We start from the raw sequence: 27,299 nt of genomic DNA on the forward strand, positions 1-27,299 counted from the left end.
AATGTACATGTAATATGCTTTTATCTATAAATCTCAGAGTAGGAGAATAACATCCTTGTGGCAAGAAAACATCCAGCTGGATTATACTATTGATCTGGATCTAACTACGACCCAACCAACTCTGCCAAAAACCGTCTTCTAGATTATTCTGGTTCATTACTGCAGAAAAGCGTCCGCTTGGTGTCAGTGCAGTAAAGGTAAACGAAGCTCTCTGTGCAATCAACTGTATAAATAGGCTGCGGATGAGCAGAAGTTCAAGGGAGAAGCAATTACTGTTCAATTTAGATTAAGTTGTATCCTTATTTATGTGTGTGGCCGAGTGGAGTATTGATGTTACCTTATTTCAGTTAACTAAGTTAACTTAATGTTTCTGACCTCCACGATGGCAGTCTGTTACCTATAACCAAAAATACGTGCATTTAGATGTTTTTTCCTCATCTTCCCCGTTGCTCGTGTAGCCTGTACATGATAGATAATAAATACATTAAGCAGAAATCTTGTGCAGAATGAGTACATGTTTGATGAGAGTGGCGCGAGACATCGAGGGAAGCAAACCGCAAAGACTGAATGCCAGGAGGTCTGTAAAATCAAGCTTATTTTCTGTGGGCGGTGCTGCTGCGATCGCAGTCCGTCCCGTTTGCTGTAAACCCTGCCCGTCTGAAACCGAAGCCTAGCTCTACTCAGTTATGGATGAAGCGCCGGTGAGAAGGCAGCGCCTGCTCTACGCGCTTAATGGTGCAAGGGAGACACGTACTGTGCATGTAGTCTGTCTACTGGGTCCGATGGAGTAACATACAGCTTTTTCAAGGCAAACAGCCTGATACTTGTATTGTTGTTTTAGTGTGCGAGGAAACTTTTGGAGCTGAAAGTACCTGTTGCTCGTCCGAGCAGATTTCAGGACTCGGATTACAAACAAGACTATCAATTTTTGGAAATGAAAATGCATCTGTGCCGACTGCCGTGTTTTCGCGCATTTCACATTTAAACTGGAAAACTCAAGTTTAAACACTATATTCGATATTTAGTTTTGGAAAAGAAAATGAGAATATATAGTATGTCTGGCGCAGTGAAGGATGTTGAAGTGTATGGCCGGTGTCGCTGAATAAACGCATTGCTCCATTAGTATAACAACCGAACCGAGAGTTCAGAGGGAAATGGCAAACGAGTTGAAACCGCGACTCTGTGTGATGAACAAGGGGGAGAATGGATATGGCTTTCACCTGCATGGAGAGAAGGGGAAGAGTGGACAGTACATACGCAGAGTGGAGCCCGGCTCGCCGGCCGAGGCTTCGGGGCTGCGTGCAGGGGACCGGGTGGTGGAGGTGAACGGCAAAAATGTGGAAAAAGAGACGCACCACCAGGTGAGTAACACAATCTCCCCACAGCTGCTCCTCCGCGGAGCCCTCGGTGTCGCTTTCACAGTAATGCAAATTCATTTTCATCCCGGGGATGGTGGCCACTGGAAATGGGACACAATTGTGACAAAAAAGGAGGTTGAGTTCCCTAGTGTTATAGAACGTGCACCATTTAGTGCGGGCACGTGCCGGGTTTATGGAACTAGCCAGGAACAGGACTGGACTGATTTTGATGGGGAATGTTCTTTTCCCTTATGTATATATTGATTTGTGTTAGAAAATAAATCGGGCTTCTGCCCAATTATCAGTTCACCAAATTTGCAGGGAGTCTTGAACACACCAGCTTGTAATGTGTATTTTAACAGAATGTTTCCTGTTTCGGACCTAAAAAATCTCCGGAGCTGTACAGACATGGTTTCTTGCTCGGTGTTTAGGCAGCCAGTCAGGATGAGTGAATAGGAGGCCGATGATATTACTTTCAGGTCTACGAAAGCTTCCACATCACTTGGGACAGCCCTATGTAGCTCCCTTTGCAGATCGCCTATGTACTTTTCATGGCCTAATACCCAGCTGGCACAGACTGAGCACTGACTGCATCACAGAGCTAAGGCAGTTCTTCTTGCAGTAAAAACAAAACAAAGAGAGCATAGAATTTAAAAGCCGCTTCAGCTGTCTGTGCCCTGGAGGACGCACTCCAGCCCCCCAAATCAGCCCACAGCACAGCCAGTCTGTGTGGGGTCATGGAGAATAGGCTCCCAGCAGACAAGCGTCCTCTCAGAAGTTCCCACCTTCCCTTGCACCCTCACCTACACTCAGGGGCGCCGCTAGCAATTTTGGGCCCTATGACAAAATATGAGGTTGGGCCCCCCTACCACACCCATTTAGATCTCTGGGGGCCCCTAAAGGGCGTGGGCCCTTAGAATTGTCCCAACTTTCCCCCCCTTAGCGGCGCCCCTGCCTACACTAATCGCTGCACACACCTTCACTGTTTCTCCCCAAAGATGTGTGTGGAGGGGGTGTAACTACTCTTCCTCACTTAAGCTTTAGCAGGTGCAGAGCTGTGAGCCTCCGGCCTTATCTTTTAGCTTCAGGACGGCTTCTTTCAGTTACGGTCATAAATGGCTGCACCACACGATTCTCCCACCGACCATTCGACTTCTCCCATGGTCTCAGGTGGTTCAGCGGATCAAGGCCGTGGAGCATGAGACACAGCTGCTGGTGGTGGACAGGGAGACGGACGAGTACCTGAGGAGCACGCGCCTCTCTTGCACAGATGACTCCACAGCTACGGGAGGAAGCGAGGTGCAGTCGTCACCAGGCCGCGCCCCCAGCCGAAAGGAGAATGGCTCGGTGTCCAGGCAGGTCGTCAGGCTGGCCAACGAGAAGCCCCGGCTGACCAAGAGCTCGCCATCTCGCAGTACCAAGAAGGTGAGAATCACTTCTCCTGCTTAGAAGTTGTTCTGGGCACAGTGAGTGCCTGTTAATGTGACAGACCTTTGGTCGCTCTTAGCCATTCAGAACATGCAGTTCCCTTTGGACCATCCACCGCCATGTGCCGTCTGTTGCCTGGTTAAGATAGCAGGTATAGGGGATACCAGAAATATCCTGGGGACTGAGATTACAAGCAGCAGTGAGAGACACTGGGGGTTATGGGTTCATTTCCCAGGTAGCAGAAAGCTGTAATACCAGTAAACATTGGGTGTGCTTAAGGTACCTGCCATGGGTTCTAAGCATATTATAAGCATATTGGTGTATATTATTAGACTACTAGATATTGGATTTACACCAATAGACTTGCACATGGATACTGGTGTGTGTACAAACAAAGCACAGACAGGAGACAGCGGATGATTGTGTCATGTCCCTCGATGACGCTGGTGCACGTGAAGGTGATCCGGGGTGCAGCCTGGCAGACCCGATCCTGACATTTATCTGAAATCTGATCACGCAGCCTGCAACCAAATCTGGGTATGATGGAAAATGTTTCTGTTTGGGGAATAGAGACCATGGTCCTGAAGACAATGCTGTTCTGGTGACCAGTGGGAATATGAATATGGGCTGATCACGTGCAGCTATGGTGCACGGAGTGAGCAGTCAGAGGATCTTCGCATGTGAAGGTCAGGGGCACTTTTCAGGCAGCATAAATGCTATGATGAGTATGTCAAAGGGAACAGGCAGGAGTTCATTCTAAGAAGGGATGTCTAGTGACAGAGATTAGCTGATTAACATACCCCAGAAATAACTGATATGGAGGCTTAGTTCACATGACGCGTGTTTGGATTCACAAAATACGGTGTTGCTATATCAACAGAAAGAAAAAGAGCACAATAGCTGGGAAGTTTCTGTTTTTCTTTTTTTCTCCTTAATTCCACCCAGATTCAGAAAACAGGATACAGCTCTTGAGAAGATGAGATCTGCTTTTGTTTGCGATCCCATCATTCTGTGACCTGAGCTTTTCTAACTCCTGTTTCATGCTTTTGGTGAACATGTGTTTTCATTTATGCTGCTAACTGCTCCGATGTCGAAATAAAGGGCCGTTTTCTGCAATGACTAACGGGTCCAATCAGCGCTCTGTCCAGAGAGCACTCTACCTTAGAGTAGAGTTATTTGTGCTCCAAAGGCCTGGTAGCTGTGTCCCAGCTGCCTGCATAACAGGACACCCCGGATAAGCCCCGGAAATATACCCAGTACCACCTTAACAGATTGCTGGCTGCTGCTGGGCTGAAAAGCAGGGTTGAGAAATCGAGGCTGAAACAGAAAACCTTTAAAGGGGAATTGGGGGGGGGGGTGTCAGTGAGTGGCTTGGAGAAGCAGGAGTACCTCCCTGCCAAGAAGAAAGCGCTTATCCCCAGGCTGTGTCTCTTAAAAGAAAAAATTTGATTTGCACGGTCCCATTCCACGACACCTATGGTTTCCCGGCTATTGAGAAATATCACAAGAGGGACGATGTGGGGGTGGAGGGGGGAGTGGGCTTGTGGTTAGGGTAAAACAAAAAGTAACAGCCCATAAACACATCTGTATGGCTGTTTTTCCTGCATTGGGCAGGAGGGATGTCAACGCAGAATTCAGCGTTTTTGTCTTTTATACAGTCATACATAACTCAGCTAAAACAGACTCAGGAACTAAAGCCAAGTGACTTTCAGATATTTACATAATCATATGGACTGAAGGACAATGTTGGGATGTATTTTTAAAGACTGTCCATGTTCACAGAGACATTTTCCAAGCGCTCTCAGTGGACAGCCCTCCCCCATCCTGTGGGTAGATGGGGATGTTGTGAACTTTGTTCTTTCTCAATCTGGCTGTGGGGGGGGGGCATATTTATCTAGAACAGTCTGCCCCATGGCTGCCATTTTCTTCATAATCAATCCAGAATGGTCAACAGCAGTGGTGATGCTGTTTAGCTTCTAGTTCCTCCAGTCCTGTCGAAAACATGCCACATGAAGAGGGACCTGTGATATTTGTCCTGCTCAGGCGCAGAACGATTTTCCATAGATAAAGCAGCTAGTGCCTCAGTTCATCCTGATCATCTCCAGAAGATGTTATCAGAAAACCCGATCAATCCAGGCCAGCCGACTCACATGTTCATCTTTGCTCTGAAAAGTCAAAGAAATGGCTGTTAGCAGGGCAGCAGGCCTCAGCGGACGTGTGCCCAGCAGAGCCGGAAAAGGGGGGAGCCTTATTATACTGGGCCCTGCTGCTTCATGCAGGAGCAGAGGGCACAAGGAGGAGCCTGGGCAGCGGCAGCTCAGCTTAGGGGTAAATGCTCCCAAGAGGACCATCTGGAGGAGCAGTGGGGTGCAGGAGCAGTGGGGTGCAGGAGTAGTTGCGTGCAGGAGCAGTGGGATGCAGGAGCAGTTGGGTGCAGGAGCAGTGGGATGCAGGAACAGTGGGGTGCAGGAACAGTGGGGTGCAGGAGCAGTGGGATGCAGGAGCAGTTGGGTGCAGGAGCAGTGGGATGCAGGAGCAGTTGGGTGTGGGAGCAGGCTGCCCCGCTCCTGGCCTTGTCTCTGCTCCCCAGGTTGAGAAACTGAGCTCAAGGTTGAGGGACCTTCATTATGGTCAGGCTTCCTTCAGGTTGCTCACAGTCCTCCTCAGACTGCTGGAGACCACAGTTAGCAGAAATGCAATTAGCGTGGGCTGTTACTGATCCAAAGACCAGGTTCGTAAGCAGAGCCCAGGTTTACCCAAGTCCCAAGCTGAAGTACAGAAAAAGCTGTGCTGGTGTTAGGAGTTCAATGCAGACTGAAAGGCTGCTTTTGGTCATTTCCTGGATTCAGGCACTAGGTTTCCAAGGCTGCTGAGGTAACCTCCAGGCTTCCCAGGCTGCCATTGCAGGAACGAACAGCGCAGGACGCTGGGGCCCCAGCCGCTGCTCGGCATCGCAGGGAACACATTGTTCTAATAAGCCTGTGTAATGCAGGCAGCGCTCAGCGATATGTGACACCTCTCCGCTCTGGTCCTTTCCTGTTTAACCGACCATCTTTAGCCTACCCAGCTCTCACAAGGCTCCCTTCTGTTTCCCTATTGCTGGCAATTCCTTTAGCACATATTAGGGCCAGTACAGCCATTATAAAACCTCCTATGGAGACCTGTCATTTCAGATGGACCATCTGGATATTTAAAAGAATCTGCACTGTGTCTGGTGCATGTTTTGCACTCTCCTGCACAAAGATTCCAGTGAGAGACTCTGGGTAGTTACAGCAGGCAGCAGTGCACACCAAGAAGCTCCCTGGATGTTTTTACGCTGTTCCTTTAATGTACAGTAGTGTTTACTCTTAGCTTTCGAGGGTTACTGAATGAGGGTGATTGGAAGCAAATCCAGAGGGCATTTCTAATTGTCTGCTTTCCAAAGTACACTGGAGACCAGCGATTTTAGCATGCTGGATCAATATGGAATAGGTTACAGGCTCTCTACAATCCTGTGCAAGATTGTTGGAAGATGGATGAATCCATGAACCCTTAATCCTCAGTGTTTCAGTATCCTATCAAATACATTGAGCCATTTCTTCATGGAACGATGGTGAGTTGAAACACCCCCTTTCCCAAAATCTCTCTGTACATTGCCTTACCTGGGACAAAAGGACAAGGGTGGTAAGTCCACATTGGACCTGGTCTTAGGTCAGGGCCACTGACGGCTTCCAGAGTGTTAAAAAGGTAGATGACTTTACCACTGTTGCGTGTTGTGAGTGGTGTCCATGCCCAAACCCATGTCTCACCCCAAATCATTCCAGACAGAGTTTGCAGCCACATGCTGCACGCCTGAGATACCACGGAGTACCTATGCATGAAGCGCGATCCAGATGCTAGTATGAAAGATACAGTTCACGTTTGTTATTCATTGCATGCTACGCATGTTAAAAAATACCTGTATCTAGTGTGGTGAATTTACATGATGCATGTATTCGTGCTGCGATTCTGCATAGCTGGTTATTGTGGCAGTTCCTGGCATACTGTTTTACTTTATTCTCTCCGGGAGAATATACCTTGCATGAAATCCAGAGCGTTGTGCTGCTTGCAGGCAGGTCTCCAACCGTGGGCCAGCTTCAGGAATTTAGTGTCAGGGTTTCAGGCCGGGGTGTCCCCATCCTGCTAACAAGCTCCTTCCTAGAGTTAGCTCTTCATGGAGATGACTGAGCAAATGGAGCTGTGCAAAGACCCACATGTGATGGTAAGCACACCCAGAGGGGAGGGTCACGTGTTCATTCCTACACCGAAGACGCGGAGGGTTGTTAACAGTGACAGAGAAAACATCCGTTTAGATTATGATGGCTTACTAAATGGCTGCCAGTGTGCCGGCATGTTCATGGGGACATAAGGTCAGCAGAGCTTGTGTGTGGACAGGTTCAGACTCAGACGGGATTTCAGGAACGGGAGAGACAGTCGCCCTCTAGGGACCACAGTTAACATATAAAAATCGGACAAAGCAAATTAATGGGAAAGACCTTTGCAGAAAATAACCAGAAAACAGTTCCAAAGCATTTAGAGACATATAAGTCTTCGGAGTTGTGGGAAATTGCCTGTTGTTTCATTACCCCCGTTGTAGTTCTCCTGACATGAGTTGTCTCCTGCCCATTTTCAAAAACATCTTTTTTCTTTGGAGCAGCATTTAATGTTAGAAAGAGGGCCCTTGTCTTGCTTTTATAGCATGTATTTTCACCATATCCAGTATCTCCTGCTCTCTAGTTTCCTCTCCTTGGCCAGCTGTGCTCTTTCCAGATGTGAGGCCCCAGCTCCCTTTGCCCAAGGGATGCCTGGGGCTGGGGTGGAGGAATGCCGACCCCTTCCTCTGGGCTGTGGGGGGGTGGAAATTCTGCCCTGGAGAATGTGTGGGAAAACACGCATCTGCCTCCCTTGTACTAATAGGGGAAATCTGCAGGTTCAGATGTGGGCTTCTTCCTACACTGACTCACATATCATGCTTATTTTCCTCAGGGCCCGACTCTGTAACCTACAGTCCCCTGCCTTTTGATGTTCGTGGACCGGTCTGCATCATACAAACATTTCAAGGACCTGTGGGCACATCAATTGGCGTTTCCATAAGTTAAACCGTCTCCATTATTGTCAGATGGGGACAGAATGTGTGAACATAAGGGGTCATTAGAAAGTGAAAATATATAGTTCACTTTTGGAAATAAAGTAACCCCTCTGCAGAAGCCCCATCATCCTGTGGCCTGGTGGAATATTGGCCAGAGACCAGAGGTTAGGACCCCATGAGGATTCTCTCATTCTCCAACGTCACTCACCTTAACATTGATGATCTTACTAGTTTGACCTTCTCTGGACTTGAATGCTCTGGCCAGTATTGCTTTCGCTTTCATCTGTCATGTGAATGTGCAGTCGACGCCTAGGTAACGTCCTGTGCAGGACAGAGCCTCACCATATCATAGCAGTACAACATTTTGGTACCAAGGGTAATCTACGAAAAAACATGACCTATAGGTAAAAGCTCATCACCTCAAACGGGCACCATGACTCAATCTCTCCCTTTCCCTCCCCGCTATTGTCTCTACAGATCCTCATAGCTCAGGTTTCTTGTCAGGGAAGGGACAGCATGTGTTGTCCTATACAGATCGGTTATATTTCAGCTGCTGTTATGTAAAGCTCACCAGTGGTGCTGTCAACTCCCACCCCACGCCCTGTGGGTAGCCAACCAGAGGAAGGCCTGGAGCCCAGTGATAACTTGTGTGGAGCTCAACATCTGCCTGTAGGGTTAAAAGAAACAGCAAGAGAAGCCAGTCAGTGATCCTGGTGGTGTGGCTTTGTAGTGGATGGAAGGAAACATTGATAATAAGTCTTGGGTTAATATGATATTAAAATCGTGCTGCCAGGTGCAGAGTTTCCCTGAGAGTCCTTTAACATTCGGTTGGTTTATTCACGGAAATCGTGCTGTTATTTTACCCAGCAGTGGAGAGAAATGCCATGAAAAGACAACAAGCATATCCCGAAGCTTTCCCCAAGTCTTCAAACTTGGGTTCTTCAAGAGCTCTTGGAAAGTTGAGAGATTCCTGGGGAAAAACTCCGTTTTGCATCTTGTAAGCATTGCGGTATCACCCAAGGTCTCTGTGTTGCCGCGTATGGGGAAAGGGCACAGTCAGAGCCTCTCAGGCGTTAGACCATAGCACTCCACACCTCCCAAAATGGGGATGTCAGAGTCTATCAAGAACAAGGAGCGTTATGTTTGTGGAGGGCCTCTAAGGAAGGCGGAAGATGCTGGAGCATCTTAAGGTGACAACTAGGACTGCAGAGTCTCCCACAGGCATGTAGCCCCCACTAACTGCTTATGATGTCATCACTTCTCCTGTTTTATCAACGCACTTCGAGTGCTGCCCCAGCGAGGTGTGGGCACCTTGGAGCTGGGCCCCTCCTGTTTGTCCAGTGAAAGTAATGACTCCGTCAGCCCCCCACCGTGTTCTAGAGAGTGCCGTGAAGACTTGGGCTTTGAAATGCTGAGGGGGCCCCTGGGAAAGTGGTGTGGAGAAACCCAACAGCCCCACTGAACCCAAAAGAACTGTCCTGTTAAAGGGACTTTTGTTTTAACTACTAGCAAATGCACAGCTTTGGGTTCATCTGTCAGCTTAAAATTACAGCTAAAGAACTTTCCAGAAAGAACATAAGCTCTGAATAGGCAAGAAGAATAAGGACTGTATATTAACACATATAATTACATTAAAGGGATGTACCCAAGTCAAAAAGTCGAATCCCTTATAATTCTTGATGTAGTTCCTGGCCAGGAGACCTTGCTTCCTGCTAGCAGTTGGCCCCTTTTAGATTTTGCTTTGTTTCATCTAACATCAGGGCAGCTGGGAGGCTGCCTGGGGTCTCCGCCACCCACTGAGGCTGCTGGCAGGGAACATGCTGTCATTCGAACAGCTGTAGCTGTGTGGAGGCCATGCTGGGGGATGGAGACAGGGAACCCGAACTGGGAAAAACACTTCACTACAGTTTTTATTGAATGGATTGAAGGATGGTTTCTTGTATATTACATGAGAAAAGTTCCATTACCTTTTAACAATGACTGTATACTGTATATAGGATTGACAAGAAATAACTCAGACATGTCATAAGCTGACCCAGGGTGAGGTGAAAAGAGCAAGATTACTCAGATGTTGTAAGGTTACCGGATATCAGTGCGTTTGACGTATGTGTCCACGTGCATGGTCAGTGCGGACACTCCCCTCATCCAGTGGCAATGGCTCACAGGTCTCCAGGTCATTCCTGGGATTTTGGGGGCAGAATAAGTGGAAAAGGTGATTAGAAAAATTCCTCCATCCTGTCATATCTCATTGGGTGACACAGCAGCTCACACCTTCATGGTTTGGGGCTGAAACCTCATCTTTGCTATGTGCGTGTCTGGAGTTCGCTCCCCCTTTGTCATGTATCCCCCCTGAAAGGGGAGGGGGGGCACTTCAAAAACCAACAAAAAAGAATCAGGAACAGAAAACAGGATGGACATTTCTTCCAACCATTCACGTTTCAAAGAGGACAATAAAGAACATTTGTATTTTCTCTGCTATCTTGTATCTCAAATGGGAGAAAAGATGATGTCTGATGTACATCAAAGTTATATTTTGCATTCTCCGGACCTATGGTGTACAAGAGTGCTGCATGCTGGGATTTGGCTGGCTGGCTGGCAACTGTGCACATCCACAGAAGCATCCTGATGGCTGAATAGTAGTCGGGAGTTTCACTGAAACTGTATCCCTATGGTCTGTGAGTATCATGCCTGCCCAGCAGGGACAGGTTAGAAAGCACAGTCAACAAACTCTTTTATCAACAAACAACCTTTTTACTTCTGGGTATGAATATACCTTGCATGAAATCCAGAGCGTTGTGCTGCTTGACCCTGCTGTGCCATGCCGCTTGTCACACTGATGTAACTCTGAATCATGTCATGTCAGGGGCCCTGTAATTGGGATCCCATCTGCTCACAAACTAACCTAAAGTCATCACAAGGAGAGACTTAGAGTGACAGACATGCAGTAAGCTTGTGTCGATTTTAAAAACACAAGTGGCCAAGCCCAGAGCATTTCCCACAGAGAGGGGACACTCGGCGGACGGAAGCTGGCAAGGTGGCAGCCTTCGAAGGGTTAAGATGGCCGTAATCCATCGGGACTCGGTGTGAATAATTGAGGAGTTCCGATCCAGTTTCACCACCGAGGCTTTGCAGACCTTTTGCTGCCCTTTGCAGCATGTACACAAACAAGCAGGTACGACGATGCCTTATTGTGAAAGGCAATAAAAGGAAATGCCTGTGTGCTGCAGGTCTGCTGCCATGTTGCATGTAGCCTCTGTAAGGTGTACAGCACAGCATGAAAATGCTGACACAGACAAGGCCAGGACTCGGGGGTCTGCAGCAAGACCAGAACACTAACTGTCTTCCAAAAACCCATAAAGATGTAAAATACATCCGAAAGCCTGCAAAATCTTTGTACCAGTTCAGGGGATACTCAGACAGGCCAGCTGGACCTCTTGGGATAAACACAGCTTGTCCCCTGCTTTTAACCTATATGTGACATCACAGGGGGCAGCTAATTTAGCACCGAGGGAGCAGTGCTTGGAAGCAGTACCTTGGTCAGGGAACCTTAGTGGTACTTTGCTGGTTGGGGATTTGAACCAGCAATCTTTCAATTATAAGTGCACATCACTGCCACCTCATCCAGCTTTCTATAGTACCCAGGACAAAGAAATACAAGAAATTAAGTTTCTAGATGTTTACTTTTACACCAGTCTGGCTCAACAGATATTAAAAAGACAGCCCCCCCACACACAACTACACAAACCTTAGAGGATATTGGTGCATTAACATTTCTCTCTGTGGGGCACTCTGGAAAAATGGAGAAAATGGAAAAGCATTTCTGTACACCTCAAAGAGCAGGTATTTGCATAGCGGAAGCATCTGCTACGAGCCTCTTCCAGACCCCAAAGCTCCTTGTAGACGTGGCTCTGTGCCACTGCAGAGAAGTATGTGGGTCACCATCTGATTCCAATGCCTGAACACATTATGTCACACAGACACATCAAAAAACATCAGGAAATACCAATGAATAGCAGGATTTCATGCACCTTTCCCTATTCCCCTTTGATCTAGCTCTTTTACTTGTCCTCTATTAGTGTGGGGGGTGGGGGTATGATGTTGCAAGAAGAGATCCTTGGGAGTCTTCCATTTTAATGCCCCATAATCCACTTCTGCAAAACTTGTACTGACCACTGATCTGTGAGCTCTTAATTTACCTGGGGCAGTCATCCAGAAGAATATACACAGGCCCACAACCTGGAACCTGCTGGTACCATTGGACTCTTATTCAACTTTTTTGAATAAAGTACCTCGGTGCTGGTGGGAGGGGGTGGCTGGTGACTGATCCAAGATTAGTCACAGTGCACGAACAGGCACTGAATGCAGTTGTGGGAAGCTTGGCTAGGACAGCTGTCTCTTAGCACTAATGCTTACCAGCTGCATGGTCTCCGCTGTTCATCTCACATGGAGGGACTGAGCCCACAGCCCTCGCGGCTACACCGCCGGCCCCTGAAGGCATTCGGACGTTTCCTCGCAGCTCTGGAGATAATGCAGTCGAAACTCCCATATTTCTAAACCTCTCATTGCAGGCTACTTGCAGCAATATTTGTTTGACGAACCCTTTGGTTTGTTGTTTTGTTTGTCGTGGCTAATTCCTCCTCTTTTGACTGCCAGAGTGTACGACGTACAATATTAGAGAGCTTGAAAATGACGTCATGCCCATTTCTTCTCTGCGCTGCCTGGGGAATGACTTCAGCTGGTGAATGGCTTCTTTCGGAGTCCTCGCTGTGATTACTGGATCAGAGCAGGTTTCAATCTGGCTTTCTGACTCTGCTCACTTATGCAATCATGAACACAATGCATAGACACTATCTGCCACCCTTTGACATGCATGAAGAATTAGGTAGGTGTCAGTCAAATGTCTCCCATCTGGCCTCTGGCAAACTGCAGCTTCATATGCTTTCAAGTGTTGGTACATGGATGGAGGTCTGACCCCTAGGAATGACCAGAATGAAGAACAGGGTTCAAAGCCACCAGAATTATCACTCGGCAACCTGCAGGGGGCGCCTAGCTGCTAAGTTCATGCCACAATGCAACCTTGTCAGTATCCTTTGTCTTTCATCAGGGTCACCAAATCCTCCCTATTTTTAGTGTCATGCTGGGTGTAGCTGGGCTGCTTGAGGGTGATTACAGTAACAGAAGCTCTATGCTGATAATTTTAAAAATAAAGGATTTGGGGCGGTGCTGTTGAAGCAATCCCGCTCTCTCAGGTGAGCTTATCTACAGCGGAGGTGCCCCAGGTAACGCCAGGGGTCCTAACCTAGTGTCAGAAGCAAAGCTCATTGATTTAACAAGCATCTTAACTTGGTATGCAAGGTCTGACAGGTGACTGGGCGTTTTTAAAAGGGGTATCATACACAAAACCATCCAAAGGGCTTTGAGCAGAGGACTAGCCCGGGCTTTGCAAAAAAATCTTACAGAGATCATAAGGACATCACACCATTCTATTTTTAAGAGGTAAGTAGTGTTTGTGTCAGTGATTTTGTTAGCATCCTTCTGATAGTAATGATTACTACACATATTCCTGATGATCCTGTCAGCTGATATGAGCCACTGTTGGGCTGCAGTACCTGTAGCTCTACGTCTGCCAAGCCCTTGTTTCATGTTGTGATGCCTCAGGCAACAGCGGTGTGAGTAACAGAAATGCCATGTAATTGTAACTACAGGCACTAATGGGCTTTTGTTTTTTCTGGTGACCCCAGGAGTCAAAGTCCAAAGCCCAGGTCCAGGCCCAAAACGAGGAGCAGAACCAGACTGAGACCACGGAGCTTTTTCCGCGTCTGTGCCACCTGCTGCGCGGTGAAACAGGCTACGGCTTTAACCTGCACAGTGAGAAATCCCGACCAGGCCAGTACATCCGTTCACTGGACCCAGGTTCAGCAGCAGATCAGGCCGGGCTGAGACCTCAGGACAGGCTCATTGAGGTGAGTGCGAGTGTGAGGGAGGAACCAGTTCATCAGGCTGAAGCAAAGGCAGCTGTGGCCTTGGCTCACCACGTGCAACAACATGGAGTGGGACGCAAAGAGGCCATCGTCATGATGCACTACTTATATTAAGATTAATTCTTACACGAAGCAAACTGGCGTGTAATAAGCAGTTTCCTCCTGGATGGAGTGGTTTTGCTGAATGGCTAATTGGTATGGGCTATAATTACTACGGCGTGCTGTCTCATCTGTCAGCAGCTTGTTAGCAGGGCAGAACCCTCCCTCCTTTTTCCCACAGCCAGCATTTTGGAAAGTGATCATTTCCATAAACAAGGATCCACGTTCAATGGCAACTAAGCAAGATATGGATAATAAATTACTGGAGACAATGATGACGCTTAACCCTAACCATACTCTAGTGTCCCTCAGCCCGGTCCTCAGGGATCCCCGGATGGTCCATGTTTTTGCTCCCTACCACACTGTCACTCTTTAGTACCCAGCTGAATCAAGCCGCTCCCCATGTGCAGCGCTAGTGTGTTAGCATTGCTGTAAAAGGGTAGTGTAGTGACATTTACTGTGTCTCTAGCACTTCTGCTCAACCAGGAGTCTGGTCTCACACATCAAGAAACATCAGCAATCCATTTTTCACTCACACACACCTAGAATATGAGCAACATTAGCAACTAGGCAGGTAACGTTGAGGATTTTGCACACATTTGATGAAATTGCTGCACATTATACTATCACTCTTAAAGCGACATGCCTGTTTTGCAGACCTGTTGCTGTCAGGCGGTGTTAATGGGACAGATTAGTCATGCTGATTATAGTAACCTAACGTAGGTGATTTAACTCTAAGCCCATGGTGTACATGGAAGGGGGGATGGGCTGCCCCCTCAGCCTCTCCCAGGCTGTTATGAGCCTCAGGGCTGGTCAGCACATGTTTGCTTGCCGCCTTCCTGTCTCATAAGGCAGATAAATATTAAACAAAATCCTTCAGAGACACTGATACCTGAAACCCACACTATGGCTACAGCCAGGGCCACTCATCAATATTTCACAGTCGAGTGTTAAAGCTGCCTTGTTGTGGTGTGGCTGCCGGGCCTGGCCGCACCATCGCTCAGCACACTGGGCCCAAGGGCATGCTTGTTGGTCGCCTGCAGCCTCCATGTGTGTTTTTACTGGTTGAAAACAACCTGGAGTCTTTTTGTTCCCCTCAAATAGTACAGCCCTTTTTCCTCATATCTGCTTTGGTGACCCCCCCCCCCCCACCCAGCTGCAAGTAGAAGGTGTTAACAAGAATCATTCTGTAGAAAATTGTATCATAAATGTGTGCAAATTATGAACCACTCTAAACTATTATGTAGACATGCATATTTCATAAAATAATTTCATAAAAATTCTGCATCTATAAAAGAGTAATGATTAACCAGGTAGATATCAAGATACAGTGACCATAGGGCCCCACCTGGTGGTGACAGTTTATAATTGCACTCTTCACATCTGCTGGCAGCTCTGAAATTATGAGGGGGGGGGGTTTGCTACAGGTAAATGGTGTGAACATTGAAGCTCTGAGGCATTCAGAAGTGGTGGCTTTCATCAAGAGCGGCGGGAACGAGACCCACCTGCTAGTGGTGGACCCGGCTACAGACGAGCATTTCAAAAAACTGGGCATAACCCCAACAGGGAGCCACATTAAAGGTAAAGGTCTGAGGTTTCCACCTAAGTACCACGACAAGTTCACATGCATGTCTCATTAAGCTTGGACAGGGACCACAAAAAGCAGAAAACAAGTCATGAGCGTAAACCACAGAAGAGTGAATACGAGTGCCACACAACCCATGTGACAGCAGTGCAGCAAACCACAGTCCATATTCAATGTGTTTAGCTACACATTAACCACTTTATGTTCCCTGCCAGATTATAGTGCCCTGGCCATTACAAACGGCTCCGAGAGCCTCCAGGTGAATGGCAGCTCCGCCTCACAGTCCAGTCGCTCTGACACCAGCGGTTCTGACAGACAGGTGAGAGAAGCCAGGTACCGCTCTGCACTGGCTGCTGTGCTTCCGGTCTGTGTTACAAATCCGTCATTAGACATACGCATTGCTCAGCGGTTTTCCCTGCCCCGGCTTCCCAGGTGTTGGACGAGGATGAGAGCCCTCTGCTGGACCCGTTCGAAGAGAGTGGCCTGTACCTAAGCCCCACAGCCGCAGAGGCCAAGGAGAAACTCCATGCCAAGCGCGCCAAGAAGAGAGCCCCTCAGATGGACTGGAACAAGAAGCACGAGATCTTCAGCAACTTCTGATCCACCTGCACCTCCACTTCCCATCTGGCCGGCAAATTTTCCCCCAAAATCCACAACTCCTGCCTCAGGACAGGACCACTTCAAGAAGAGGGGTCAATCATTTACACAGAGCAGGAGGTGGGACTTTAAACCACCTTCCGACAGACAAAAGCACGCTGGCGAGGAAAGAGCTGCAGGCGAGGAGACATTCAGCTTCCCGAGGCAGCAAAGAGCAGTGCCTGACAGAGTTATATCTAACGTCTTACCAAGTAATTTTCAATGGTCTTACCCTGAAGTCAACCACAGGCCATGGATTTCCAAATCAGAAAGATGTCCTGGCCTGGATTTCAAAAATTACTGATTGAATAATTTTCTGCATTTATTTCTCCTTCTACTGACAAACACAAAAATTAAATGATCTGACTAGAAAACAAATGAAACGATTCAGTAAGTAGTTAAATTCAGTTCGCTTATGAGATCTATAATGTCTAAAGATGGATGTAAACAATGCACCCTAGACAGCTAGAGGGCGACAGTGAGATGGTTCAACTTGAGCCTAGTGTGTCATACCGAAAATGGAGAGGACTAGGTCAGAACTGTAAAGGAGAACCACACCCTGCCTTATACAACAGACCAGTAATACAGGAATGGCGCTTGACTGGTGAAGGCTGTGTATCTTTAATGGGGCCCACAGGCTCTTTGTAGTTACATTTACATCTTTAGTTGTCGCTGGCATGTTGCCACAGTACACAAGCTGTGACGATGTTAAGGTGACATGGGTTATGTCATGTATTAGCTGCTTGAAAGCAGAGTTTACGCAGCACTGTGACATGTGAAGGTCCCTGTAAATATGTGACACCATGCTGTTAAAGCATGTGAATGAGGTACGATCCAGACTCTGCGTTTACACCCATAACTACCCAGAGGAGGCTGAGACGGCCGATCCTTTTACAGAAAGACTAAAGCTGTTGAATATGTATTGCCTTTTTTATTATGGACTGCTCATGTTTTATATGGACCGAGCATGTGTTTAAAATGGCTAATAGACTGATTTTGCATGGAATGAGGAAAGGCCACGCAGCAGAGGACCTTGTGGGTATCTGTGAAACGCACACAGAAATGCAGAACCCGCCTTCTAGTCGCTTACTTTAATTCATGTGCTCGTCCCAGCATGTGTTGCTCATTAATGCCTTACATATAGCAGAACTGTGTCTCTCCCGCGTGTTCATGTTGTGGCTTTTGCAGGAACTGCAAAAAAAGAGGCGAGCACCACCAGCATCTGCATTTCTGCCCCAAATGACCAAGTCGGTCTGGCTGTGTCACGTTGCATTTCCGCGCTGTAGTTCGTGTCTTGTTGCATTAATTAAATGTGCAGCTTGTTTCCCTCTCAAGCCTGATTGCAGCAGGTTTCTATGGCTCCTCCCTTACTGACCTCATTCGGGACTGATTCACACAGAGTACTGGTGGCCGGGTGACAGTTCACACCACATCGCATTTTGTCAGTATAGTGTGACATCAGCTGCAGGAAGTCTGTCTCATTACCACAAATACACTCTATATGCACAACAATAAATATATGCATGCACACAGAGGCCACATCCACTTTTAGGAGCTGCAGATAAAGGCACAATTTCACGTTAAATTTCTCAGAAAGTCTTCAGAATATACACTGTACAAGTGAACGAGAACAACTACAATAAATAAATAAACCTGCCAAGAAATCACTAACTAGTAAAAGCAACAAGATGATTAAGATAAAATGACACGACAACAGAATGACTTAAATGGATGTGTGTATGAAACAGAGTTATGAACTCAACTGCCTCTCCTTAAAAGGAGTGCTGTGACCATCTATTCTATGTGTGTGACTTGATTTGAGCTGCTATTCTGTAAGAGAGAGCGTGGCATGTGATTTCTCCAACCAAACCCATACTAAGAGAGTCATTTAATTAATCTTTGGCCACACTAATGAGATTGTTTGAGAACTAGCTTAGACTTTGACAATCATTTTAATTTGGTATATGCAACATCATGTGATTACTCTCAGAAACTGAAGCTTTAAGAGTTGGGCTGTACCTTAAATGACTTAAAAGTCATCAATCCTGAAACCTTCTCCTGTCTGACCTTCACAAGACAGCATTATGCTACCCTGGTCCAGGGGTTCATTCCACAAGCCTTAGACGGCCTGATAAAGCATGAGTTGGAGGCCTGTGTGTACCTGGTGAAGTCAGCGTCAAAGCATTGGCCTGTCACTCCAATACCCACAAGTCTGTCAATCTCGGGCCTGGCCCGTGGCTGTTTCAGCAAGCCTGCTCCTCAGTGAGTCCAGGTTACATGAAGGTCAGTATCAGCAAAACGTGCAACAAGTTGCACCCATGATGCCTCCTTCATCTGCTCCAGGTCCTCAAGCCAGGACAGATAAGAAGCCAGCCAGTCAGAGGTCAGGGTTAGGATTGGTAACTCCACAATATGCCCTGCTTATCTTTTGCGGTTGTGCTGAGATGAGATCACAACCCTATAACTCTTTCACAGTAATGGTAAAATGAAGGTGACAGAGGAAATGAGAAGCTTTTCATAAGCCGGAAGATGACATAATACTTCTGTGTTCTAGTCTTCCTCTGCCCGTGACTGAACAAAGGGAACTTCATGGATGTGACTAAGAAAACTGATGGCTGCTTCCTCTTTGGGGTCCTATTCTTCAGCAACATCATCAAAAATCTACAGCTTGCCCAGGCCAGAGGTTTCATTCTTGAAAGACACATCACTCACTGCCTGAGCTTACACTTAGGCCACAACTTTGTCATAAATGAAAATGCATTCTACTGTATTAATGGGTCAGACATATTGTAAGCTGCCACTATCTCTGCTTGCTATACAATTTCTGCCACTAGATGGTGGCACAGCATGTATTTGTTGGTCTGAGGTAATGTGGGGCAAGTATAGTGAGAAGAGGACGTCCTGTTCTTGGAGTGCTTCAGTGTGCCTCTGGCCATCGTCTGAAACACTGAATCCTTTCAAACGATCCTTTATTCCCTTCAATGAATGTAAGGGGCACATACAACATTTATGTTTCACAACTGAAGAGACATCAAAAGGCTGGACAGCTGGTGCTGAAAAGCAAGGTATTTAAAAGAGATGCACTGAGGTAATGTGTTGTGAAAATAATGTTCAAATGAAATTCAGAAATAAAACCTGGATGGGATACATGCATTTATAAAAAATACATTTAAGAATATATGACAATAGTGGGTAGTTTTAAAGCATCTGTAGGATAATACCCGAAGTTAGGCTCTTTTCTCGCATCTTCTCGACCACACCCTTACGTGCAAACTCACTCTGCAGGCACACGCATGCCGCGTCCACACGGACACGGAGCAGGAGGAGGAGCTGCAGGTTTCCAGGGAGACGCCATGTTTGGTAATGCACGTTGAGTCAGAGGAGTGGTGAGTCAGAGTCAGGAGGGAAGCTCTCATCGCAGGCCGCTCTCACAACTGGAGCCAAATATGGACAGACATAAACGGAGCTTGGAGATGGATGCGATTCACAAGTGGCGTGAAAGCGGACGGGAGACAGCTATGCCTTGTGACCGCGTGTGACAAGCAATTTCACTCCTAGTGACTTTTCCTTCCATCCCATGGTGCAGTCCCTTCTTCCTCTACCATACGAAAAAGCTCCAGACACACCAAGAGGCTACCTCTCATTCACACTGGGGAAGGAGGGGGGTTCCCTCAAGTTTAGCAGAGCACAGCCTCCCCAGAAGCACCAATGAACATTTGATCCCGCCAGGTCGTGTACATCAATGCTGAGGGGAGTATGACCCTGGGATGCCAGTGTTCAAATCCAGGAGGGCTGCCTGTCATGTCCCTGCTTCTCACACGTGGTTTGGCCTGTCGGATGCTCCTTCTAGGATCTACTGCATGTCGACTTGCTCTAGCCTGTCGGTGGCCAAGGCCCAGCCCTCAAGACATTGCATTACTCCTGAGGTGCCATCGCTCGCATTTCATTTGATCTTGGCTGCATAGGAGACCAAAGTCACTTATAAGGCCTAGAACCCATTTGTACTGCTCCAGGGTACAGCAGTAGGGCCCTCCTGGACCTGCAGTTACTGTGTAACATGACATCCTCGACAAGACAGCTGCAGGTCCATCGCATAACACAATCCTGCACATGACGACTGTAAGGTTTATATCCTGGTCAGGGGCCACTCACGGTTAACCGTTTGTGTTTATCATATGCTGCAATTCTACACATTTTTTGATCCTGTCCAGCAGAATTTTTGCATTGGAGTCCAGGCTTGGACTTCAGTCTAGTCTTGAATCCACATATGAATGGACTCAGTCATGACTCATGTCTCAAACACCCGGGACTCGAAAAATCTTCCCGAGCCTATGGAGTATGTCTGCAGTCTATGTACAGCTGATACCACCCCCTCCCCCCCCCCCCCCCACAACCCCCGGCAAGTTTTTTATACTAGCATTGTGCATCTAACCTCAATTAACTCCCATACTCATTGTCTCATTCCAGAAACAATGTCAAAGGTGTTCAGCATGACAGTAATGTTACAAGGAAATTAAGATTTATTAAATGATGCAGTGGAGGTGTGTTTCTGCTACCTTTCTATTTGATATATCATTCATTTCTGAGCAGAAGATAATAATTTCTTAATTGGTGCTTATTTTAAATACATTATTTAAATGTAAAAATTTGAAGTATTTGTTTAGTCTTCACTTCATAGTTTTTAAAATTCAGATTTATGGTCTAGACTTGGACTACATTTGTTAATGATGTGGTCTTGACTATTACTCGAATAAGGTGGCCTCAAACACTATACTGTTCTCCAGTGACTGTGTACACTGAAACGCTCTCAGCACCTCCAGGGCAGACACTGGCAATCAAGCAGTAGGCTTCACGGCCATTTGAATGCATCATTTCAGACAGACAATAAATATAAACGCTGCAGAGATGTGCCAACTGCAATCCGATCTTGGCCCTGATTGCAACGTGCAATGCAAGGAGCACCCAGCCAATCAGGCAGAGAAGGGCAACAGGGGGCAGTGGCTTATTGCCATCAAAGTTCTGTGACCCCACTGGACTGTGTGCAGCTAAAAGTAAAATAGAGGGGGAGAGGACAACCTACTGTTGGGAGTGAAAAAGTCACGGGTCAAAGGAAAAGCTGGGGCTAAGAATGCTGTGAATGATGTCTAGGTGTGCAGTCATAGTGTCACTGTGTTGGGGAGGGGGCTCAATGCCTCAGTTTTTAGACAGGCTTTGGCCCCAAACTGATGACAGATTTTTAGGAGGGGAGGAAAGAGGTGCTCACACCAATGGAGGGAGCAGAGTGGATATATTTAGAGGGTGGAGGCAGTGGGGAAAAAGGGAGGTCTGCTGTGGAGGGGTTTTTCCAGAGAAGTATATTTAGCCTCCACTTAAAAAAAAAGAAAAAAGAAAAGAAAAAAAACAGCATGTACAGTAGTAACTGCTGGGAAAGAATCTGATGTAACACACTGCAATGAAGGCACATGCGCACACATGCACGCACACACATGCACTCTGGCTCACAGCACGCATACTGGAGGTTAACAATGCCCTCAGTGCGTGCAGCTCTCAACCCCATGTCGTAAAACACAACAGACCCTGCCGGACGCATTTTCTGCCATTAAAAAGCAGAAATAAAACTGCTGTGGTTTAAACACATAAAACAGAACGACATTCTACCTCCCAGAAGTAGCATTTTATAAAGCATTAACTTTATAAAAGTTAAAGAGGTAAAATCACAATTTAAAACAATAGTTTGCGAAGTGGCACTAGGAAAGACAGCAGTAGGCACACACTTGTGGCGCAGAGACAAATGGCCTTGCTGGAGGGGGAGAGCGAGTGCATGAGAGCGGGAGCTGCGCTGACGCCATTTGTGGTTCTGATCACACTTCCTGTCTGCTGTACTGTTTGTGTGTCTTGTCTCCATGGCAACTGCCAGCTTATAAATACTGGAGAGAAGGAGAGAGAGTGAAAATAAGGACAAAACCATTACCACTAAATGGGACTGGACCCAATCTGGGCCTCTTGATTAAGTACAGACTGCTCTGGACCATGCTCTGCGGAGGCAGGAAGCTGAGCTCACATGGCCAGGACTGAGAGGGACTCAGACTAGTCTGAAAAGGCCCAAAATAAGGAGGTGATGATATACCTACAATCCAACATTTTCATCACAGGAAGTGCTGTTCCGGGGAGGGGGTGGACCTTCAGCTCAGTGTTTCCTGTTTCATACACATGAATAATTACTTATATGTTGCCATGACAACCCCAGGGGTTTTTTGCAAGCTGTAGATCTGAGATCATAGATGGTTATAGATGTGTGAGTCACTGTCTATGAGGCGAGACACCGGCCCCAGCCATCACACCACAAGCCTCGGAGAGTGACCTGACCCCTGAGGGCCATGCACATACGGCTGCACATCCAGTAAGGTTACTACACAGCAGACACGCACCTGGCAGAGGCAATGGTGTGACACAGTGGGGACACATTTATGCATGGCTGTAAAATGAACAGTCATCAGTATTAAATCACAGACACAAACTGACAATACTACCTCCAGAACCAAGCCAGACACCCGATTTGGGTCTCTTACAGGACATTGTAGACATATACTGCATTATTCCTTATTAAATTATATTTGAACACCATCATTAGGCTTTAGTACAAGCCAGTAAATATGCATCACAATGAGTATAAATGGCTTATTACTTAAACGTCACCTGTTTGATCTTCAATAAGACATAAAAGTTCTCCATTAAAATACAATGAACTTGAGAGTACCACCCCAGGTGACCCAGACACACCGAGGTGTGTACATTTGCCCCAAAGCACATCTTTTAGGAGGCTGTATGACCCGCATGCATGTGCTCACACGACTACGCCTCCCAGAGCCTGTGTGTGCATGACAGCCTGTTGCCAGGAGACGAGAGATGTGTGCGGTGTGCGTGTGTGTGAGGAATGTGTGACGCGCTCACTGTGCTTCGGAGGGGTGTGGCCCACAGAGCGGGCTCTTTTTCTCACAAGCCTCGAGGCTCGTGGCCGGATGGGAGGAGGTCATGGAGAGCAGGAGAGGTGGGGGGTTGGGGGGGCAGGGTCGTAAAACACCTAATAGCACATCCATTCATTGGTCTGCAAGCAAGATGACGGCTCAACATGAAACACACCTAGTTCAGGATGCATACAGTCAGCATTAAACATACTGTAGATAACGACTGCCAGTCAGATCAAACGTACAGCTTAAATGAAAACTGACATCAAACAAGTCATGACAGTAGAATATCTTGTTAGTCAAGTACCATGACATTAAGTACTATGTTTTTCTTCCCTCATGTACATAAAAACGTATAATTATACCTGACTCATCTATAAACACACAGAAAACCACCACTCCTATTATATTTAAAGTATAAACAATAATATTTTTAGAATAGGTGCAAAAAAAGTAAAGGTTGAATTAAGGGGGGAGTTGCAGGACAGCCTGAGGCCCCCGTGCGTGATAAGGAGCCGGAGGGGAGGTCAGACTGGATCTCTGCAAACAGTTAGACTTTGTCTCTCTGCAAAAAAAAAAAGAAAGAAAAAAAACTGAGCCCTGCCCTTCTACTCCCAGCTGTGTGGCTCCGTGGCCTCCCTGCCCCTTCCTGTGACTCGCCGTCCCAATGAGGGGAGGATGTGGGCTCTGACGCCGACAAAAAGGAATTCCCTCCTCTGGCCGGGAGCTCACTCTCGCCCCGTCTGGCTCTCCGGTGCGCACTTGCCTGCCGTCTGGATGGAAGAAGCTCAGAGGAGCTCAGCAGGGTTGTGGCCGTTGGAATCTATGAGCTAGCCGACTGTGGGTATGTACAGCATGAAAACGTGTGCAGCCTTAACATTGCTGAACAGTTTCAGTGAGTAGCTTTTCTAGAAAGAAACGTGGAGGTTACAGTGGTTTTCTGTTGTTTTGGTTTTACTTGTCAGAATATCTGTACGTTCATGAGAGTTTAAAATACTAAAATACGTGTCTGCCTCGTGTATGTGCATTTCAGTTCTGGCTGTCTTCCTCTTACACAGTGTGCAAACGTTGCCAGAGTATGCTGCTGCTTTCACGTTGTGTTTTTTTTTTTTCATGTAAAACAATAGATAAGCTTTATTCAAAGTTCACATGTGCGCTAAATGTAACTATGACTAGTACTGCTGGACAAGGTTCCACAGTCTGGCCATAAAGTGGCAACATGTTTCTGGCTTTGAAACTCAGCAGGCATAGGGAAACAAAACGAACGCAAAGGGAATCAGTAAGCGCTGCTTGCTCATAGCTCTCAGGCCAGAACCTCCTCCATAGTGACCTCCGCTAAGTAGGTACCCACTACCCTAACTCAGTGGTCTCACCACAAAGGCTCACCAACTGGCCTTGGGTTAGCGATGGCTCCAGTACTAGCTCTTGCGTGCTTTCTGTGTGTGTGGGGAAACTGCTACGATAATTAAATTTGTGCACATTAAAGCTTAAGCAAGACCTTGGATCGAGTCTAGACGTGGTCCAGGGGTTGGTGGGCAGCTGCAGAACTGGAGCTGGATGGTCTGTCTGGGGTGAGGGGTGGGTCTCTGAGCTCTGAGCCAGCTTCCTGACATTTTTAAGTATAGGCTTGCTGTTGGGGTTTGGCTGCGGGTCATGGCTACGGTGCATGTATAGGGATGGTTTTCAGAGCGAGGACTGGGTACGGAGTCCAGTTCCTTCCAGCCTTCACTGCCCTCAGAACACAGGCACACACGTTCACGTTGTGGTTTGTGGGTAGGGAGGTGCACATGGAGAAGCTCGAGGCAGCACAAGATTACTCTGTGTCTTTACCGTGTCATTCAGTGATTCGTGTGGCATTATCAACTCTGTAACTTGTAGCCAAACCCCTCTTAATTAGCAACACTACAACATAAAAGAGGAAAGGCGACCAGAAGCCGGCACCTTCTCATTCAAAGCCGAAAAGTTGCGGATAATATCAAAGACGACACATCACTCTATCTGCGAGTGATGAGTCACGCAAAAATGCCACCGTGTTAGGCTGCATTAGGCCTTTTTGCATATTTACACGTTTACATAAGCCCAGAACGGTTCAAATGTCTTTGTGTTTATTAATAGTTTAGTTATGGCAAAAATATCTGTGCAGGGTAAATTCGTAAATGGCCTTTAATGGCCCAAATCCTTTCGAAAGCTTTTTTCATAGACCACATAACATAACCTCTATGCATATTTCTGTATCAATTATTAAACTAGTGAAACACCGATTCAAAGTAAAATGTATATAAATACAAATCTGAATGAAGCGATACACTGGATATGTAGAACTTCAATGCTGGTCAGAGGAAGATGCAGGACTCTTTCGGACGGCAAAGTGAGGGTCTTTCCCAGTGCAGCTCTGAGGCACTGCGCCCAGACGTACGCCCAATGACTCAGGAGCATCACGTGAGCATAAGCGTGGCTTGCAGCCTGTGCCACTTTGCAAGAGGAGTGTCTCGGCACGGCGCACCATAGGGTACGTAAGCTCTGCCGTGACCAGCGCTCTGAAATCCACAGTGCTACAGTGATGTTACCCAGCCTGTGGCCCTTAGAAGGTTTTCCTCTGTCCCCGTGCTCATTAGAACCCATTGTTCCATCTAGTGACGTGTGTGTGGGTATCAGGAGGAAGTCTACAGATTCAGAAATCAAATGTAGGACGGTGGAGTGCCAGTGGGTAGAAGAGGGAGTTGTTAGCTCCAACCTGGAGTTTGTACCTTCACTCCATTGACCTGCCTTTCAAAATGGGAGCCCACAGCCCCGAGGCAGCTTCTTGTTCACTTAATTTTGAGACACACTCAGACAGCATAGCCCCTAAGGCAGGTGAGACAGTTCAGGCAACATAGCCCCTACGACCAGAGAGACACACTCAGGCTGCATACCCCCTATGGCGGGTGAGACACATTCAGATAGCGTAGCCCCTGCATCAATTGACACACTCAGACACCATAGAGAGACACCCTCAAGCAGCATAACCTCTATGACAGGTGAGACACAGTCAGGCAGCATTGCCCCTTCAATCAAAGACACACTCAGGCAGCATAGTCCTTACGGCAGGTGAGAGACTTTCATACAGTGTAGAGAGACACACTCAGCCAGTATAGCCCCTACATCAGGTGAGACACACCCAGACAGCATAACGCATTTGCGGCAAAATGGGCAAAGTTTTGAATGACTTCATGGGCATGGGCGACCAGGGGCATGTTTATTCTGCCCAATAGTGAACAACAACAGGTAGAGAAAACAAAGCAGGCAGGCAGCAGGGCCATAGCGATCTGCTAATTCCTCCCATGTTTCAATGGATACCCCAAAACCCAAAAACGTCGCTATGGCAGCAAACCAATGAACAACCAGCCAACATGTTGAGTCTTAGCTCACAATCTGGGGATCCAAATGTAACAAGCCTGCAGAACAGTTCTAAGCAGTGAACCCCACTCACATGTCGACATAAACTCCGCCAGTCTCATATAAAGCTTGCTACGAGTGAGAGCTCCTCCATTCGTATCTCTGAAAAAGGGAGCCTAGCCTGTGGAGGAAGTTCACTGAGGTCTGGAATTTCCCCAGACGTAAGATGTAACTTATTTTAAAAACGTTCATGCACCCATAAGTATGTGTATTGATATTTGGTAGCTTATTACTTATAGTACCATGTAAGCATGAGTAGCATAAATATACCCATTATATTTCCAACATATTTCATAACAATTCCACATTTTTATTATCGTGCCCACAGGATTATAGTCATAGTCACGCTCACAGCGCACTTTTAACCAACCAGACACGCATCCTGACTTGCACATCATTCTCCAGACCATGAGGGGGCACACTTTTTGGCTGTTACCTGCATTGGTGAGTGACATGCTGCAAACAGGAAAGCAGGAGCGAACACAAGAAGGAGGCGAGACGCTGAGCGGTTAGTGAGGCCCACCTGCTGGAGCCAAATCTGCAGGCGAACTCAAAGCTATCGGCAGTGGCTGGTGCTGCTGGGCTCGGGGGTGGCCCCGCTTGGCCGCTCCTAGGCTTCTGTAACTGAAATGCTGACTTCATGAGGCCGCAGGGGGCTACCAGGAGTTCTGAGTGGGAAAGGAAAAGGAAGAGGAGGATACTAAC

The 27,299-nt window shown here is 47.2% G+C and overlaps 1 protein-coding gene and 1 long non-coding RNA gene across 2 annotated transcripts; one reads left to right on the top strand and one right to left on the bottom strand.

The window, feature by feature from the left end:
• The first annotated feature begins 656 nt into the window (after positions 1–656).
• Positions 657–17,528, top strand: LOC125718362 (Na(+)/H(+) exchange regulatory cofactor NHE-RF2). The gene is made up of 6 exons (XM_048992176.1): positions 657–1,361; positions 2,529–2,783; positions 13,635–13,856; positions 15,401–15,554; positions 15,774–15,877; positions 15,991–17,528. Exons 1-6 carry the CDS (start codon positions 1,155–1,157, stop codon positions 16,156–16,158), a joined length of 1,110 nt encoding a protein of 369 aa, XP_048848133.1. The 5' UTR covers positions 657–1,154; the 3' UTR covers positions 16,159–17,528.
• LOC125718367 (uncharacterized) lies at positions 4,484–27,299 on the bottom strand. Its single transcript, XR_007384820.1, has 4 exons — positions 27,118–27,299; positions 9,977–10,073; positions 6,842–8,560; positions 4,484–4,951 (listed from the first exon to the last, which is right to left on the bottom strand). It is a non-coding gene; the product is annotated as an uncharacterized LOC125718367 (long non-coding RNA).

The sequence above is a fragment of the Brienomyrus brachyistius genome, chromosome 22, assembly GCF_023856365.1.
Source record: "Brienomyrus brachyistius isolate T26 chromosome 22, BBRACH_0.4, whole genome shotgun sequence".
Taxonomy (NCBI): Eukaryota; Metazoa; Chordata; class Actinopteri; order Osteoglossiformes; family Mormyridae; genus Brienomyrus; species Brienomyrus brachyistius.

Coding starts and splice junctions, on each gene's coding strand:
- LOC125718362 (XM_048992176.1), top strand. CDS start 1,155: ATGGCAAACGAGTTGAAACCGCGACTCTGTGTGATGAACAAGGGGGAG. Junction 1,362..2,528: donor AAAAAGAGACGCACCACCAG/GTGAGTAACACA, acceptor CCATGGTCTCAG/GTGGTTCAGCGGATCAAGGC. Junction 2,784..13,634: donor CATCTCGCAGTACCAAGAAG/GTGAGAATCACT, acceptor TGGTGACCCCAG/GAGTCAAAGTCCAAAGCCCA.